Source organism: Strongylocentrotus purpuratus, unplaced genomic scaffold, assembly GCF_000002235.5.
Source record: "Strongylocentrotus purpuratus isolate Spur 01 unplaced genomic scaffold, Spur_5.0 spur5_scaffold_12, whole genome shotgun sequence".
NCBI classification, from domain to species: domain Eukaryota; kingdom Metazoa; phylum Echinodermata; class Echinoidea; order Camarodonta; family Strongylocentrotidae; genus Strongylocentrotus; species Strongylocentrotus purpuratus.
This window is the reverse complement of record NW_022145597.1, coordinates 7,255,871-7,276,210: the sequence shown is the minus strand read 5'-3', so window position 1 is coordinate 7,276,210 and position 20,340 is coordinate 7,255,871. Positions and strand designations below refer to the sequence as shown.

Below are 20,340 nucleotides of genomic sequence, written 5' to 3'. Positions count from 1 at the left end.
CATTTCTGAGATACATTGTAGGCATTAAACCAATGGCATATCAGGAGCAGAAAAGTTCTATGAGAAACCCCTCCTTAGTTTATTTCTAGCTACAATTTCTTCCACTGGTTTAGGAAGATAATACATGTCCAGTCATACACTGTTCATTTATTGTTTCTAGGTTAATACTATATAAAAACAGACTAGAAATACAGACTATCCAGATTGGTTTAATGGCTGAAAGAAAATAAACCCTTGGGTCATATCATACCCATTTACTGGAGATAAAGAATCAAGTCTTCCTATTTCCTATTAAATGGTATTGTTTGTTTACAATCGGAGTCAATGACCCCTTCCCTAATATTACCTCATACAGACTGCCTATCTGAGGCTATTGAGAGTGATATATCAATCTAACCACAATGGTTTATCCAGAAGTTCATCTCAGGTCAAACAGAGGTCATCTCAGGTCAAGCAGAGGTTGAGCCCACACCCACCAGGATGTTGTCTTTGTAGTCTCATCTTTTTTTCTCAATAAAACCATGATTGATGTAACCAAAATATAATCTCTAAATTTTCATTTAAAAACAAAAACAATTTTTTTTTTTTTTTTTTTTTGTTTTACTTATCTTGGACTGCCTTTTTGTTTGATATTTTAGGCCTACACAATACATAAAACCAAAATAACAGTTTTGTACATGTAGGCTTACAGTACATGTACATGTAAATCAGTGTGTGTCAGAGCAGGATTGGCCAATCTGTGAGAACAAAAAGTTTGTACTGTATTTTCTTGAGTTTTGGTCTTCATAGCAAATAGTGATTTCCATTAAAACAAAAATATTTCCATTGAGAAAATGAAGGCAATGTTGCACTGCAATAATACACACAGCATGCAAAATGGCACCTGTGTCACTAAACACAGGTGGACTTTCCAGACAGTTTCTTCAACACATACAGATGTACATGTACTTTTAGAGAGGTTACTGTACATTGAACATACACAGAAACCTATAAATGGGGCTGACATGCAGATTAGATGCATAATTTTAATGGTAAAGTGGAACCAACTCCAGGCACATGTAGGATTATGTCACGGTTTTAAGTGAGCTTTGCTCTCCGGGCTACGAAATCCACCGAAGCTCATTAGTATCTCTCTCATCATTTTGTAGTGATGAACCGCGCCTCACATCCGTTACTATCTTGTGGTGGATCCTCTATATATCTACTGACAGCTGAATGTTGTTTATCATCATTTCTCCCCACATGAATCGGGTACCCGCACAATTTATGATTCCTGACTATGAGTAACACCGATACGGTGAAGCTTTGCTCTATTTTAACCCCCGTGCGTCACGGGTCGATGACCCCTAATCAGTCGCACTTGATTAGTCGTAATGACAGACAGTCATTAAGCCAGACCCGATTGCCAGACCAGTGACACGTTTAGTGTTCTAAAACTAGACTTCATGTTCTGCGGAATATAGACAGACCAAGGACATACAGAGGCAATTAAAAATTCTAATGAGAAGCATCAGTTATGTCTATAACTAGGCACTTTTAGAATAAATAAGGATTTGATTCTGTGGTTGAGAAATTACACACCACTAAAAACCACAGCTCATGGTTGTACACTGTAGGTTGGTGTCTGCATTGTACGCCCATTGGCTTTGATTTTAAACTTCATTTCCTCTATCTTTTTTCTTATTTTTCTTTTGTCCATTTTTCAGTCTGTATGCAGTTTCTACAAACATTTTTTTTTTGTAGATTATAGTTTTTAAGATTCAGTATTGGTTTCATTTGATTCTATGAGAATTTTGGTTCGAAGACACATGCTCAGGTGACAACTGCTCCTTGCCTCGGTCGATATCCTATACCGTAACTGAATTCTTATCTTTAACCTTGGACCAAACACTGTACATCATCCCAGCACTAAACCTAACTCTAGACCTAAACCTCACCTGAAGCCAAATTGCTACACACACTTGCTGATATATCATCTGCTTGGAGCCAGAAGGGTGTTAACTCATATACTTTCCACAGAGCTAACGTCCTTCTGGCTGTTAGCAGACGTACAAATAAAGCTTGGAGTATGTATCCTCTGTTCAGAGCTGAAAGGTTGTTAATTTTGTGTTATTAATAACTATCGTCTGGCTCAAAACAGACGTATTATAGCACCTTACCAGTAATGGTCCATGTATTATCAAGCCTTTTGTTTGATCATAAGGTTAATATTGAGCATAAGTCTATGACTCAGTGTTTATTGATCAGATCAATCATAACTCTTCATAATACGCGGCCCTGAACATATACATGTACCTTACATTCTGCTCAATGATATTCGTAACCATTTGCCCATGAAGCGTCCAGTACATGCACAGACGATGACCGAGGAATGAACCAAGTTGACCGAATAACATCATGAGATTTCTGGGAAGTGGAGCATTCTGTAGATGGTGATTTCCTGTTTCTATCAAGCAGAACATATTGCACTGTGAGATGCTATTAACAGGATATCGGGCTCAGTCACAGTTTTTATACAGCCATTTGATGCCATTGGGCTTATGTGTGAAATTTAATTTAGTAAAACCTGTCTAAGATACCACCTCTCTATAAAGACCACCTGTCTATAGTAGTTACCTGTATTGTTTCTTTAGAAATACATGGGTGGCCTTTATAGACAGGTTTGACTAAACATGTAAGACCAATTGACGACTTGTATACAATTTAACATTCATGCTCACATTTGCTGACATACATGTAGTACGATAGTATTACCTGTACATTATATATATATATGATTTTCCGTTTACATACAACCATTCTATGTTAACATACAACCATTCTATGAGCTCTTGTTTCAACATGATATATGTGAACTGATCCTGCCAGACTTTAAAAAAAAGCGATTCCATGCAGTTTGCATGGGTGCCTTTGAATGATGATAAAAGGCAATGGGTAAGAGAGGAGAAAATGGTCCCTATAAATGATTTATTATGAGATCATTTACGACGGATTCATCCATTATCATTGACAGCCATTATTCATCACAAATTCACAATACCCTATACATTGACAAAATCAAGTTGATAAACATATTTCCTTCCTCTTCAGAAAGTTTTCTCTCCGCAAATTTCATGCTCCCGTGACCAAATTACATACCCGACGACATTTGTAAAGACTTGGTATTCTAATTTCAACCGTGCAATGTGCATTTTGAAAGAATTATATTCCAGACTTTTCCCATGGATCATAAGTACATACACTGGCTTGATCTTCAATGGTTTGAGCTAGGTTTGCACGGCACCTTCAGAGTTTAAAACTTCAAGTTTGCAAAACCAAAAAGTTTTAAACGAACTATCCACCAACAATGATGTGAGTTCACATGGCACAGAACAATGACTTAAACTACAAGCTAGGGAAAGTGGTCTTCTGTACTTATGCTGGCGAAACCTTTAATATTATCTGCATAGCACATAAATAAACGTAAATATCTCCCCGCTTCTCCATCTAGTTATTGCTAGTTTACAACCATGAGCTAAACTTGAAGTTTACAATCTTGAGCTAAACTTAAAGTTTACAACCGTGAGCTAAACTTGTAGTTTACAACCATGAACTAACCTTACGATTTATAACCAAGAGCTAAACTTCAAGTTTAAAACCACAAGCAAAACTTTTACCTTACAACCAGGAGCTAATCTTTAAGTTTACAGAATGTAGTGTGAACCTCGCTATTGAAACTTGATTGTTCATGCTTCACAGGAGATGTTTGTGATAGGATATGGTGGGAATTTAGTCTGTTGACATTTCAGATATGAAACTACTTAGCCTTCAGGTGTGTTCCATGTACTCAAACAATCTGTATGTATTAAGCATGATAGATACTGCTCAAGTACTTCTGAATGAACTATGAAGAGAACTTTGCAGACTGTCACGATATTTGCAGTCCTGAAACAAGAAAGCATAACCTCTTTATCAGATTCTGAAATCTTAAACTTTCAAGTGCTCTTGTATTCTGCAAGTAGTTAAGATTCATAAAAGTTGCTGTGAAATGTTTGAATCACGAGTGAAACACTTGATTTTTGCAATTCAATAAAGTTTCTTGCTGTGAAAATGGCTGTCCTGAACAATTTGCCTCAGTTTTATAATTTTATTACCAAAAAGAGGTGGAAGGCTACACATATTTGCATGGAGCGTAATGTTTTGCTTGCACAAATGCACATTTAAATCAGCTACCAGTAATGAGAAATTGTTGTTGCACGAAACTTTATGGGAATTTCAAATTTGTTTTAGGGTCATGTTACAAAAGGAAGGTCAAAACAGGAAGCTGTAATGAATGGAGATACCGTCTCGAAAGAATTTTCCGAGGGAAAATTATTCAAGATTAACCTGGCTTAACAAAAAGAAATGTAACCCTCTCCAGCCATCATTTCCATCAACAGCTGTCCATATCAATGCACAGTCCCTCTCTGGCATTCCAAATAGTACGAAATGTTACGCAACGCCATCTGCTTCCCTAAGTTCTCTATTCACTCGTTTGCAAAAATATGCAAGCATCGGGCTTTGAAGCCATGCGTGGCACCGACAAATTAAGTCATGTTCATGAAAGATGTATTTAGCTATAACATATAAAATGCAGAATTCACAACATTATGACCAATGCAACTTTCTATTAGTCATCAAATGCGTTTTCCGTTCTCGGATAGCTCTACTGAAGACATGGCCATTTTAACCAGCGAAATCGACCAAGGAAATCATGAGTTAGAGCGAATGAAAGATTTTCATAATCATGATTTTCTCATCTAATTATTGACATTTTCCGAAAATTTCCGAAATTTGTACATAGCTAGGAAGGTAGTCCAAAGGTTTATCTTCCTAAAGAACTAAATGAAATTGTGTTATATGTTTGCGCATTTATTGATTTAGGGCTAGAAGTTGTCAAGTTAGCACCACTATTCACCCAAAGTACGGGCCGGCAAAGCAAAAGCCGCCGTGCTCGCTGGGCTGGGCTGTGTGTGGAAAGGGAGGACTTAGTGCTACTAGGGAGCTGTAAGGTTTTGGAGGGGGATTAAGGGGATTACGGTAGGGGAAACAAAAGGCGCGCGGTGCCACGGATGACTTCAAAGGGGCCTCTTGGACGGGATCTCCATTCATTACAGCTTCCTGGTCAAAACATTGAATTTTTTCAAAAAAGTTTCCTGTTGTGAATATGACCTTTACCAAAAGGTATAACTCACAAACATTACAACTCTTGAAAAGTGTCTGGTTTTAGTATAAGTGATGAAAATATTGCCTTCCAAACATTCTATTTTGTGAGTGTTGTTTACTGAATTCAAAGTATGTACAGTTAACATGTAGGCGGCACAGTAGTAGGTCTAGTGGATAATACCAGTGGACCAGCAGAATTTTAAAAACACACACACCCATTCAAAGGCTGTGTAAATGACACTGAAAGCTCGCAGACCGTGATAACAAGTGGACCATTTACTAAAATGCATTGTGTTGAGATCTGCTGGGCGTATTGTTGTGTCATGTCCACACCTCCAGTTGTCTACGATTTCAGACGTTTTGTTTCCATTTCATATTCATTTTGGGGGGAAATTGGAAAAAGGTACTGTAAAACCTGTCTATAGCGACCAGCCAACCACCCAAGGAAAACACAAGAAGTGGCCTTTGTAGACAGGTTCCTTTAATGCGTGATTCAATGAGAAACGATTTTCAAGGGAAACAACAAAGGTGGCCTTGTAGACAGGTGGTCACTAAAGCAGGTTTGACTGAACTTGGGATAGAGAATTGACATTGAACAACTTTAGGATGTAGTTTCAGTACATGTAAGGAAGTGATCAGTACAGTGCATGAACATGTATACTAGCTTTTAATTTCTCATATTTTTGTGATATTTTTATATCACTTGAAATAAAATTACTAATGGGAAGGAAGTCGTTTTGAAATGGCATTTCCATATTTACTATCAAGTAAAAATAGGAAGAAATATAAAGTCAGAGTTCCTTTTTCAGTTGGTTTGATCGAATCAATTCAGATGTAGGTCTTAGCATCAAATATAGACCTACATGTATACAAATATGTATTCATTTTCTTAATCTAATTGAAATTAACAATTTATGAGCAAGGAATTTTTTTATGTTTCTCCAAAACTGTTAGAAATTGTCTGCATATTAGACTAAACTTTTAAGAGGCTTTTTACTGATGCTTGAGAGGAAGGATAATTGTTTGAAAAGCAGAGTTTTTGTGTACACAAATAAATGTCTCAAAAGATATACTCAGGTGTAGAATCAGCTGTTTTTAAAAGTAAGAGAACAAATAAGAACGAAAGTTGTGTTTTTCTTGTTGATTTGGTGCTTTATTTGTAGAGAAAACATAACTGACCTTTTAGTCATTCCAACTTCAACTCTGAGGGTGGATGGGCTACGGATGGGTTCACACGGGACCATCACTTTTAAATTTGCGAACATTGTAAACAATGATCTACTTAGAACGACAAGTGTTCACTCTAGACTGATGAACAAGTATTCAAAGCTTTAAAGCCCCACTGCACTACTTGTAGCTACTTGCGCCCTCTATATAACAAACGATACCTAATCGGTGACCATTGGTCCCCCATGATCCTCTTTTTCTTATGTTCTTATGTACAGATGGCCTTTAAACTTCTTGCCAGGCAAGCAGTCATTTTAACTACAAGCCCATGTATGAGCTGTAGTAACCTCAAATTCCATTGAGTCTGCAGGGCACATAACAAGTCATAAGTTTCGGCAAGGACTCCCCCCCCCCCCTATACATGTACATGTACATGTACCCCCACTGCAATTAGATTGCTCAGGATTTATAACTTTGAGTAAACTTTAACATTTCATAACCACACATGTTAGTGCGTCTGCAGTGTCGGTAAGTTAAAAACGGTACGCTAAACTTTGACTTTACGGATCTCCGTGTGAACTCAACCTGTAAGAATATAAAAAGTTTTCAGTGGAGAATTCGGATCACAGAAGTGTCAAGGCCAAAAATAAGTGAGTCAGATCAAACAAAGATATCACAGGTTCGAAGATCAGAAAAGGAAGCATTTCGAGTTTTAGACAATTGAAAGAGTGGGAGAAATGTTGATTTAAGGAGTACAGTAGCTGTTGATTGTGCTATGTCCATGGTGCAATGGACGCCTACAGAACTCATTATGTAATGGAGGCTACCGGTACATGTATCTTCGTTGTCATACTTCCTGCTATAGCAATTGTTTTCAAATATGGAAAGTTTGATCATGTTGCAAGGCGTGTACTTGTACATTGGGTTAAGAAGATATACTGTACTCTACTTGTAGGACAATTATTGGAAAGTTATATCAAAGGAAAGAATGGTTTATAACCTAATTTAAGCGGGAGTTTTATCATCACTATTGCCACTTTGGTTTCAACTTTCATCATTAAGCATAAAGCTTATCATCTAGGGAATTTTATTTGTGGAATAATAATAATAATATAATATTATGAGATTTGTGAGGCACCAAATCCACTTGAAAATCAAATGCTCAAGGCGCACTTGTGCATAAAATGAAGTCACATATTAAAGTATCTACATTATGAGCATAAGAACTACAGGAGGAAGAAAGAATATGTCAAAATGAGAGAGAATAATTCATCACATGCACAATCAAACAGAGAGGTTTTAAACAGTTTGATAAACTTGTTATTTAGAGAATACCAACTTAAGTAAGCTATCCTAATTCTGTTCTTCAGATATTGAACACAAGTACAAAATATTTTCTGCTGTGAGCCGTAAGGGCACTGATGTATAGACCTTATACTTTTATTTGCATAGACAAGTTAAGACTATTGTGAAAGGGGTCATCCGGAGCAGACTGGCCCTGTTTACACCGGTAAGAATCTCTGTCACCACGCCAAGACTCATTGTATAGCGCATCTGTGATTCTGGTTAGGTTAGGAGCTCCACTCTGTCTGTCTCATGAGTAATCAGCTCTCATAAAGCCCCCATCAATCATTCATTCACAGGAAAGATGGAAGCACAGACTGACAGAAAGATGTACAGGGTGGGAGAGAGAGATTGGGGGGGGGGAGAGAGAAAGAAGGAAGGAGGCGGGAGAAAGAAGAGGGGGAGGGGGAGAGAGAGAGGGGGAAGGGGGAGAGAGAGAGGGGGAAGGGGGAGGGTAGTCAACAGATGATAAACTGGGAAAATGAAGAATGAGTATCAAGATATAGATAATAAATTAAGAAGACATCCATTTTGAGAAGAAAAAAGAGCCATCAGAGAGAGAGAGAGAGAGAGAGAGAGAGAGAGGGGGGGGGGGGGTGGGGCAGAACATGAAAGATAGAGAGACAGTGTAGATGGGCAGACAACACAAAAGGGAACTTGAAACATTGAGCAGAGAGAGAGAGAGAGAGAGAGCAAAAGAGAAGGGGAAACAGGAAAAGAAGAAGAGAGGGGCAGGGAGAGAAAAAGAGATAGAGAGAGATGGTAATTCATCAGATTTGAAAGAAAAGGAAAGAGTGGAAGAACAGAGAGAAGGGGGGGGGGGGGGGGAGGAGAGAGGCCAGAACATGAAAGATGGGGAGACAGTGGAGATGGGCAGACAACACAAAGGGGAATTTGAATTATTGAGCAGAGGGAGAGAGAGAGAGAATAACATCAGTGAGGATGCATGGTATACAGTAGTTTGAATAACTCTGAGACAAAAGAAATTGCAATGATTTACAAAACGAAACTGCACCATCATCCTCCCGTAGTTCATGAACCTGCCCCTCCATCAGCTGCCCTATTCAACCCCCGATGCGTGTCTAATCTCTCTGGGATCAATCCAACATCAGATTTCCTAGAAACCCTCATCAGTATTCACCGAACAGAATGACTAATATCAATTTCATACATGATGTCGTGACCGAAGCTAGAGGATGGTTGACGTTCACCTGTGTTTCTGTGGTTGTGGTATCCGGCAATCACAGAGTCAATCGAAATGTGGCCAATTTGAAGAGTTAATGACTTAGTATGGAACTGTGATGTTTCTGCATGAGATTACTAAGAGATAGACTGACCAAAGGCCAAAAAGTAAATAAGAGATTCTGCACATGAAGCATCCATATCACTCATTTCCAGATGACAGAAATTGACGGCCTTACACTAAAAGGACACATTTGATCTGGTCCATCATTTAAGCACGGAAGCTAGTCCATGGTTTATGCATTTAAATCATTTTTAGTTTTGAATGATTTAATTCTGATGAATTCATAGAAATTGGCATCAGTTAATTGAAGATGTGTCATTGTATAGTCATTGACAAATAAGTTATTTATATTAGAACTCATGGGTGATCATGAATATCTTCCTTGCATTTTCTAACATTGTTAGTTACGGTACCTACATGTATACAGATGCCTTTCAGTCTTAAAGTTTTCAAATCATTTACATGAGCAGAGCTACCAAGTGTCACGCATTTGGAGGGTCTGAAAACGGCTCTCACGCACGGCGCGCGCGTTAGATTAAACAAAAAACGCCATACCTATACGTGTGTTATACCCTCGCACGCGCGCTTGCGCGCCGAAAAATGAAAATGTCACTCATTGCCGATCTTTTACCTTGGCGTCTTTGCATGAGTGTCTTTAAATTTTCTGGTTTAAACCTATCCACTGAAAGAAAGTGTCTGAAAGGTCGATCATGTAGCAGATAAATATTGGTGTACTTGTAGACTGTAAGGTTTTGGAATCATCGGAATTGAAAGAAATTGGAGAAAGTCTTTCTAAAAGTCACATGCACTTTACACAGAAATGTGTATATGGGACTACACAATCACGTGGCATGAAATTGTGGTCTGTAACCATTACATGTAGGTGTTACTTGCCCTACTTGCCATATTGTGAATATGAGGGCGTTTGAAGACCAATCTTTTCAAGGGACACCTTTTCTATGATACTCTTCCGTTCTACCATACTAACATAAATAGAAAGAAAAAGCTTTACCATTATATTTTTTTCTCCTTTCCCAGAACTCAACCTTAATTCTCTTTCATTTTCTACTTGCAATGCGGTAGTGAAGTTGACTGAAATATGTTTAATGCACTCGTGCAATCAAACCATACACTGTTGACTCAAGTGACATGCATACAATAACCCTCATTGTAAACATTTGTCATAAATATCCTTCCCGACACAAAGGAAAACCCACTCAAAACACATCACGAGGAGCCGCTGTCCCATTATTCCAATTCCACAGGATCGTAAACATTGCCATTTGCATATTTGTACAAGTTGCTATGCTGATGACGTTTCAAGTGTTCTCATCGACCCCAACATTTTCAGGGACGAAACCATATTCAAAACCATTCTGTGGAAATCAAAGTCGCATCGTGTTTTGTTTTGGTTGTATCGTATCCTCATTCAGACCACCAAAATTCATTGTATAGCTTTACGATAAGTTATTAATTTTTCCCTAGTCTGAATGCCATAGCATGCTATAGTGAAGACATGTGTAAGCATCATTTCAAACGTAAAGTCAATTAAACTCAGGATCCCTGATCTACAATGATGTAGTATGAATGTTGTATTGATTGGAAAATTCATAACCAGTTTGGGTTTATTGTGAGTGTGAACTTATGATAAGCCAGCTGTCGTGTCAATTGACCTTTTTAAAACTAGTTTTCTTTGTGTGACCTTTCTTTATACACTGTACGATATTGTTATCCAGTGTGTATGTCACAATATGACGGTTCTTTATACAAGTTTTGTATGATTTGCTCACGTCTAAACTGACTATTATCTTCAAAACTAGTCTCTTTTTATGCGACCTTTCTTTAAACACTGTACGATATTGCTATGCATTGTGTATGTCGCAATATTCTGGTTTTTTAAACAACGTTTCTTACTTTCTTTTAAAGAAGTTTTGTATGATTTGCTCACGTCTGAACTGACTATTATCTTCAAAACTAATCTCTTTATGCGACATTTCTTTATACACTGTACGATATTGTTACCCAGTGTGTATACACCGCTTTAGGATAGTTCCTTATACGTTTCTTTTATCCAATTTTTGTATGATATGCTCAAGTCTGAACTGACTGCATATAAAACTAGTCTCTTCATGCTACCTTTCTTTATACACTGTACGCTATTGTTATCCATTGTGTTTGTTGCAATATATATAAACAATGTTTCTTTTTATACGAGTTTTGTATGACTTGCTCACGTCTGAACTGACTATACCTTAAAAAATACTCTCTTTATGCGACATTTCTTTATACACTGTACGCTATTGTTACCCAGTGTGTATACACCGCTATAGGATAGTTCTTATACAACCTTTCTTATATACAAGTTTTGCATGATTTGCTCTCGTCTGAACTGACTATTATCTTCAAAACTAATCTCTTTATGCGACATTTCTTTATACACTGTACGATATTGTTACCCAGTGTGTATACACAGCTATAGGATAGTTCGTTATAAGTTTCTTTTATACAAGTTTTGTATAATTTGCTCTCGTCTGAACTGACCATCATCATTGTAGCAGAGCCAGTGATTGACCCTATAAACACCTTTACTCTATCATATTTCATGGTCGAGTGACTCATCGCTTTTACATGTGCCTCCACGTCATGTATCCCCATGCATCCTAGCTCACATCTGGTTTAGACATCAATTTATTAAAGTGAGAGCATATAACGAGACTGGTCAGACCATAGCCAATATGCCAGATAATGATGAATTAAACTGTATTATATTGCTCACAAAGCTTCAACTATTTTGTTCTGGAGTTAATAAGACATTTCCTGTTTTTCATAAAATAGAAAATATGATAAAGACATATTATGAGGGTGAGCAGTACATTTATGTTATAAATGGAAAAAGAAATGAGTTCACTTTCAAGATGGCTTATGTTGAAGGCTGAAGCATATATTTGAATGATGTATAAAAATATTGTTTTGATATCGTTGGTAAAAGATAAGATGTAAATGTGAATTTTAGTGTTTGTTATACAAATAAAAAGTTGCCCATTAGGGCAAAGATATGAAAAACAAATACCCGGTATGCCTGATAAGATTCTGAGAAGTACCTGGTATCTGATTTTGTGAAATTGATTAGGTAACTGATTTACATACATGTATTTGTAGACCAGATTATAACAAATTTAATGTTTGGGACTTGTGCCTTTCAAAAACTGGATCCTCATTATACAAACACTAGCAGGACCCGCGGAAATCCGCGGGATTCTAGAGGGGGGCGGGGGTGTAAATAGATATATAGAGACTGTCTAAATTAAAACCACCTAGAACTTTGCTTGCCATTCAGGCCATTAAAAAAATATACATGTTGAGCGTCCCCGCCCGATTCCTTTTTGGGGGCCGCCTCCTATTTTTTTTTTTTTGAAATTTTTTTGATTTTTTTGATTTTTTTTTTTTTTTTGAAAGAAAAAAAAACAGCGTCCCCGCCTGCTTCCTTTTTGGGGACCGCCTCCTATTTATTTTTTTAATTTTTTAATTTTTTTTAAAAATTTTTAAAATTTTTTTGTAATTGTTTATTTTTTTATTTTTTTATTTTTTATTTTTTTGAAAGAAAAAAAACACAGCGTTCCCGCCTGCTTCCTTTTTGGGGGCCGCCTCCTATTTTTATTTATTTATTTATTTATTTATTTTTTTTTTTTTGAAAGAAAAAAAACATGAAAAGCACTGCTAAAATGTATTTCTGTTTTTAAAAAAGAAAAAAAAAAATTGTCGGCCGCCATCTTGAAAAATAGCCAGAGTGTCAGGGAAAATGTACGGAGCGGCCATTTTGAAAAAAAAAAAAAAAAAAGGGGCCTCCTCCTTCCCATTTTTCAAAAAAACAGGACGCTAAACATGTTTTTTTTTTAATTTGGCCTTATATGTAAAAAAAAAAAAAAAAGATCCAACTGTACCTGTAGTTATTCTTTAAGCCACTGGAACTGCGTAGAGTTCCGTAGTGTGGCATACCGACTACGCAGAAATTAGGCTGCATATTAATGGGAAAATAGTCCCTGCGTAGGTTATGCGTAGGCTGGCGTACAGGTTTGCTTATGGTTGCTTACTGTGTAGAAAGCTTTTACTGCTTTGACAATCTGGCGTAGGGTAGTGTACTGTTGCGTAAAAAGGCGTACTTTCTGCGTCAAGTTTCTACGCCGAAAGTACGCGAAAAAAATTAAACATGTTGAATTGTTTTCGTTCATCTTGCGTACCTCTTTCCGTCCCTCAGCATATAGTAACGTAGGCCAGCGTAGTTGGTACGCAACACTACGCAACTCTACGTATTGACCCCACGCCAATTAGTGACCCGCAAGTGTCACAAATAAAGTATTAAAAATATGCTCATCTGACCCTAAACGCCTAAACCCCCCAAGCTTTCGGGGGTTTATGGCCCCTTGAAACCCGTGGACCCCACGCCTATATTGTATATACACTCAACTCGCCGCGATCTGATCTCTCCCCCCCCCCAACTTTGAAGAACGTAACCCCCGAGCTTTTAGGGGTTAATGGCCCCTTGAAACCCGTGGACCCCACGCCTATATTATATATACACTCAACTCAGGACCCGCGGAAATCCGCGGGATTTTAGAGGGGGGGGGGGGGGCGCAGGCAAAAAATTAAGTTTTTTCATTTCGGGGGCTCCATTTCAAATTTTTGGGAAATTTTCGGGGCTACTTTTACAACTTTCGGGGGCTCTTTTTTCTGGGGCTACTTTTTCATTAATTCATAAAAGGATAGGCCTACACTTTGTTGAGATTTGTTTAGTAGGCGAAGGTTTCAGGCTTAATACTTCATAGGTCTAATTGCCTATTTAAAAAAAACAACATTTTTCTAGTTCAATAACTAAGTTTTCATGCATTGCTTTGATGCAAGAACTGTAACATAATTAATAGATCTAGATTGTGATTATTTCTGACCATGAATTTCGATAATCATTTTTCAAAGTAAAATTTTCACAAGAAAATCAGACAGTCGTTTAAAAACGTAGACATTAGTAATACTTTTACTAATTCTAAGCTCAGGTTTCGTAAATCTATTCACGAAACTATATTGAAATCGTGATGCAAACCAACAGATAACAATTTCAAAGTGTCAAATCTCTTCGACTCGAGCTCAGCTCAGCTGATCGAACTCGCACACACTCCAGCGTAACTCCATGAAGCTCGAACACCGACGCCGCAGGCCTCGGAAGCCTGCGGTGCGCGGTGCCGGTGTTACACTGCACTGTGTGTGTGAGGACTGAAGGCAGCTTGCGACTGAATTGTCAGTCCAATGGTTTTCTTGTGAAAACTTTCCTTTAGAAAGTGATAATCAAAATTTAGTAGCATGGCCGTAATAATCACAAAATAAGCTTTCATTTCATACCTCCATTCACGACACCTATATAAAAATCGCGGCAATAATGATGGAAATAGGTCCCTAAGTTTGGACGTGGACGGGAAGCTTCGTGTGTATCTCTGTGGCTCGTGCAGCTACTATACAATGGATATCCTATAGAAAGATGCTTTACTCGGGTAAGCCCGACCCTGTGCGTCGTGCATTTAATACGCAACTTAATGTGAGTGGACAGTCATCGGTCGTGTGTCTACGGATGTCATGTTGAATATCCATGAGGTATCTCTGTCGTCACGCATATCCTGCATTATGCATATCGCGTCTGTTTTCGCCCTGGACGTCGACACGGAGGAGGACCTCGGGCGGAGTATAGCCAATTCCACAGAGTGGACTCTCCCGCGGACGATGGCACAGGGCACGGGTACCCCGAGGGGAGGGTTCAGGAGGAGATAGCCGCACCAACTTGGGTCGGCGATCTCATTAAAAAACAATAGAATACAAAGGCTCGCCGAGACGTCGCGCCCCCCGCGGAGCCTTAGCGTATTACTTATATAGACTTCACAACTTTTGAAGCCCTTATTTCGATGGAAATCATAGGCCTTTACATGTATGATACCGGTACTTGAAATAGTTTAACTTGCTAATAAAAAAAATAGGTATGAGTCTGCTTGCCTGCTAACAAAGCCTTTTGTTGGTAGCTTTGTACTTGTACTTTATTTGTTATCTGCAGCACATTCAACATAGATCCTTTTTAATGGTGACTTTAGTATCAGGAGCATGTACATGCACATAGGCCCTTCTCTAAGTAAATGCATAAATCTTTGTTCAATGCCTCCTTACAGATTATTTCATTCACCTGTTATAAATAATTGTATTTCAATAGTCAGAATGATGCATACATTAGTTGTTGCTAGGTAGGACAAACATTGTGGCTTGTCGCCTTATTCTACCTAACAACACATAATGTTTGCAATTCGCTTTCTAAATATTGAAATACAATTCATAACAGGGGAATGAAATCATTTTTATTGAGACACTTTAAAGATTAGTGCATTAAATTCGATCACATTACGAAATTGTCCTATTTTTAGAACTGCTAGTTGACTCTACGATGGCAGGAGTTTGGTAGACAGATATACGTAGTATTATGCGTGTGTTTTGTAGATTGAATGAATTCAAACAGACCTTGATTCCTCCTGTACCTGTACAACAGGCCTGTTTTGATCAGCTCGAGATCAGCTCGAGATTGCGAAATATCCCGCTATTTGACTATCCTGATCGCAAAATATTCAGTTAATTTGCGTCTTTACCAGCTTGAAGTTGCAATTAGCGGGATATTTGGTTGAGATAATCAGTTTGCAAAATATCCCCCTATTTGTCCGGTATGTCTTCACCAGCCCGAAGACTCGCACTATGCACAAACTCTGAGCAAAATATCTCGAGCTTGAGTTTCAAGTTTCGAGCTGATGAGGACGCGATTTGTAACTTCAGGATTATTTCCCAAATAAAAAATAGCGGATTATTTGGCAATCTCGAGCTGATGAAAACAGGCCTATTGAAAGCCTGGGTTTTATTCCCAGGATGTTTAGGTTCCTGTGCAGTGGCCATGTTCCTGGCAATGATGATAGAGGAACTCATTCCCAGGGGCAGGAGAAAGTGATTTTCAGGGGTTTAGATTGCTGTTTGGTCTACCCAATTGGTCTATTCCCATATGGTCTACACCCCCAGCCTCCCTACAATCCACAAGGTCTCATAATCCTTTCGTCTACTTATCATTTGGTCTAATGACCATTTAGGCTAATATTCGTTTGGTCTAATGACTTTAAGCCAAAATGGTCATTAGACCAAACAATAAGTAGACAAAATTATGAATCGGACTGTGTATGTAGTAGACTAGCTGGGTGTAGACCATGTGGGAATAGTCGGACTGGTTGTAGACCAAACGACAATTCACCATTTTCAGGCAGTGAGTCCTTGTGAGAAAGGAAAATGCTGCTATGTTTACATAGAAGAAAAAAAGATGCTGTTTGCATACAGACATGAGTTTTACTTAATTTATTGACTTAAACAGGGCCCCATACTTTTAAATACTCAATAGGCCATTTTGGTAATGTAATCGGATTCAATGCACAAATTTGTATCAAGTGCCTCCTAACAAATCATTTCATCCCCCTGTTACAAATAATTGTATTTCAATAGTCAGAATGCAAATTGTTTTCATTCCGTGTTGCTAGGTAGGACAAGCCATAATGTTTGTCCTACCTTGCAATTTGGCAGTTTGTAATGGAGAATTGTTTGTTACTTCATACATGTAGATATAACAAATCACAGATTTGGAATCTTGTTTCACAAACCGACAGATCATACATAACATGGACACATTGCATTATTCAAAAGTTTTAAACAGAGTGTGAATACTATATTATATCCCGACACATCTTACATAAACACGTACATCATTCAACAACTTCAGATATGCCGCAGCTGTAAAATGACAGCCGATCGATCGAGGCCTTATGGACCAGAGTTTTCTTTCGGGCAATGCCCGTTGCGATGACTCCCATGCCAACTTAATTTTGTGGACTATTTTTAGAGACACGTCTGTCTCACACGTAAGACTACTCAGGAAGGAGAACCTTACTAATTCTGATCCGTGCCAATGTGATGCAAAGCACATCAACATCTTTGATGCACTGGATATGAAGTTATTTTGCTGTTTAGCAAAGGCATTAAATGTGCAATATCAAAACGTCTACTCTTTCACGTAAAAAGACATTGAACATTTGCTGCTCTGATTTTATAATGCAAATGAAAGGAAGAATTTAAAAGTACTGTTGAAATTTATTTTCTTTGGTGACCCAGAGTTGCCCATTCACAGTATTTGGTGATTGTACATTAAGGTCTTGTAATTGTTGTGTACAAAAATACATGTAAATATGTAACACAATATAGGATTTGACATTAACAGCCCCAAGGCTATACCCCCCCCCCCCCATGTCAAAACATGAAAATACACATGTAGAGGGCTGATGCATACAAACTAATACAAATTTTAATCCGCAAAAACTTAGTGTGGAGAAGTGTATAGTATTATAGAAGAGGTTCAGAATATATACACATTAGATACCTAAACATTATGAAACAGGAGACAGTAATCCTTGTCAGAGCTCATCCTGACCTTTCGTCCAGACACCTCCGATTCCATCGGACCTTTAAAGCCTTCAGAAGGAGACTGTTTGTCACTCCCAAACGGGAGCCATCATAACTCAAACTCATTTCATGATCTATTGCCTCGTAAGGCCATCATTGGAATACAGTTGCGCTGTTTGGCTCATAACTGCTGATTTGCTCTTTGAAATAAGCAACCAAGGCATGACTCCTGGCTCGTTCAGACGAGAGAATACAGTGCGCTGTTTGTTTCATAATCGCTGATTTGCTCTCTGAAGAAAAACAAAACAATGCACGGCTCCAAGCCTGTTCAGACAAGAGAATAAAGTGTGCTGTTTCATAAAACTTGTTATCAATATACAAGTTACAATAACTGTAATAAGCTACTGAAATCGTGGCATTCGATTGGCAGAGAGCAAATTTGTCATAGAAATTTAACATTTGTTATTGATAACAAGTCTTATGAAACAGGATCCTGATTTGCTCTCTAAAAATACAGCCATTGCATGAGTCTTGTTCCAAACTTCAGATGAGAGAAAAATTTATATCAAATCATGTTACCTACATACATGTACAGTATACATGTACCAGTATAGTATATAATGTACATGTGTGTGTTTGGTTTAAAAACAAATTTTGGTTTATTTTTGCCAGTCTGAACGAAGGTTTAATGATATTCATTTGCATGATGTCAGCCTCGGCATGTCGTGTGCCGCCCAATTAGCAATCTCTATGGTGGCTGACAGTCGCTACATAGCGTCGGGGTAATCAAATTTGCAAAATGATGGGATAAGACTCGACTCTGCTGCCACAGTTTATTAGCCGCGACAGACATCAAGTCTTCTCCCGACTTGACTTGAGAAAAATGTTGGAGGAACATGCACAGAGGGGGCCTCATGTGCGCATGTAGTCGTTGTGGTTTGGAGGTGTCCTTTCTTGTCTTCATAAGCTTGAGTTTGCCAAATAACGCTATTTTCAGACTCTGGATATTATCCCGAAGCTCGAAATTGCATCATCACCAGACCGATACGCTCATCACAAACTAGTTCGGACTAGCGCAAATTAGCCTGCTTTTTCCCAAATAGCGGGATATTTTGTAAACAAGACCAAGATTTCTCGGGATATTTTCTTGACCAAATATCCTGCTAATTGCAACTGCGGGCTGATGAAGACACAAACTAACTGGCTAATTTGCGATCAGGATAGCTAAAATAGCAGGTTATTTGGCAAACTCGAGCTGATGAGGACAGGCCTCTTGTGGCTTGGAGGTGCCCATTCTCGTCGTCTTCAGAGCTAGACGCAAACCTTGACAGTTGCTTCAAGAAATTCAGGCATTAATTGTCCTTGATCAAGCTATTGTCACATGCATGCATTTCAAAGACATCATATCATCCGTTTAGGGCCAGGGGGACATTATCTCACACACACAAAAATGTCATTCTGGCTCCAAATAGAAAATGGAAGCCTTGAGACATCCAGGATTAAACATAATCATAATAATGATGTTAATAATAATAATAATAGTCGACTGTAGTACATTTATGTCATGTTTACCCACGGTAGTGTTATCAGTAGTAATACTGTTCTCCCTGAAGGCCCTGCACACATATCATTATTCATAATTTGTTCAAGGAAACTGAAAATTGAGTTTACAGTTGACAAGCCATTAGATGTTTATTTACAATTTGTTACAAAACATTGTTTGATTTTGCATCATAACACAGTCATAAATCAAGTATCATTTTGCCCCAAAGTTTTTGGCAATCATGATCATTACTCTGCATAAATATCTAGATTTCAAGCTAAAAATTGATTTGACAGTAACATGTCATTTTATAGATGTTCAATGTGTCACAAAACATCATTTGATTTTGCATGATAACATGGTCATAAATCAAGTATCATTTTGCCCCAAGGTTTTGCCATCCTAATCATTATTCTGCATGAATTTGATATTGTTGTTGTCTATCGAGTAGTGTAGTTAAAACAAAATATACCGGTAGGCCTATTCTATCACATCTTTTCTGCTGGTATGATAAGGATGGTGACGTTACTGGTCTGTGCATGTATACTCATACCAGTATTTTTGTAATGTCATTGCCTCATTGGGTGTACTCTCTAAAAAAAATTGAGTGATCACGGACGTCACTCTTCTGGAGAGTGAAAATGTAGTGAAAATAGAGTGAACATTCACTCTTTTCTTCTTAGAGAGCACTCTAAAATCAATTGATTTTCACTCCTAAACAAGTGATCACGGACGTCGCTCCCAAGAAAGTGAAAATAGATTAAAAATTCACTCTTCTTTTTTAAAAATAGTATGCTTCTCCCTATTGTGTTGTACCAGCATCATCAATGATAAGAGGTTGGCTTATGTGTGCTTTACAGACACATGGCTAGATGATTGTTGATAACTAGATCATGTATAGTTTTTACTGTTTTGAAATTTATATTAAATGTTTCTTTGAATGTTTCCAAGCGGGAAGTTTGATCCCCTTGTTCAATGTAATTCTTCCCTTATGCAATGAAACAAATTAGATTAATATTTGAAATCTATGAATATATAATTAAAGATTTGTTTTTCTTTTCTTTTCTTTTTATGTTACAGGAAGAGGAGGAAGAAATCAAGCTTGAGATTAATGTGCTGAAGAAGGTATTGTATAATATTTTTAAATTAAATTTCATGAATAAATTAGAGATAGATGTATAAAACTCCACCCTATCTGCAGTATCTGGTAGCATATTATCATCACACTCATATTGTCGTACCCATACCGACTAAGATGATAAATGAACGATATATTTGACCCTTTTCGAGGAGTTACGCAGAGCACGGACCCCACCGCAACCTGCCCCAGAGAGAGATAGAGTAC

The 20,340-nt window shown here is 37.9% G+C and overlaps 1 protein-coding gene across 3 annotated transcripts in view; it reads left to right on the top strand.

Moving 5' to 3' along the window:
* The window catches only part of LOC590257 (TRAF2 and NCK-interacting protein kinase), an 87,164-nt gene that overhangs the window by 20,585 nt on the left and 46,239 nt on the right, over positions 1-20,340 (top strand). For all 3 annotated transcript variants that reach the window (XM_030981725.1, XM_030981723.1, XM_030981724.1), the window contains exon 4: positions 20,076-20,120. In XM_030981725.1, coding sequence (XP_030837585.1) covers positions 20,076-20,120 — 45 coding nt within the window. The remainder of the gene's footprint in view (positions 1-20,075; positions 20,121-20,340) is intronic.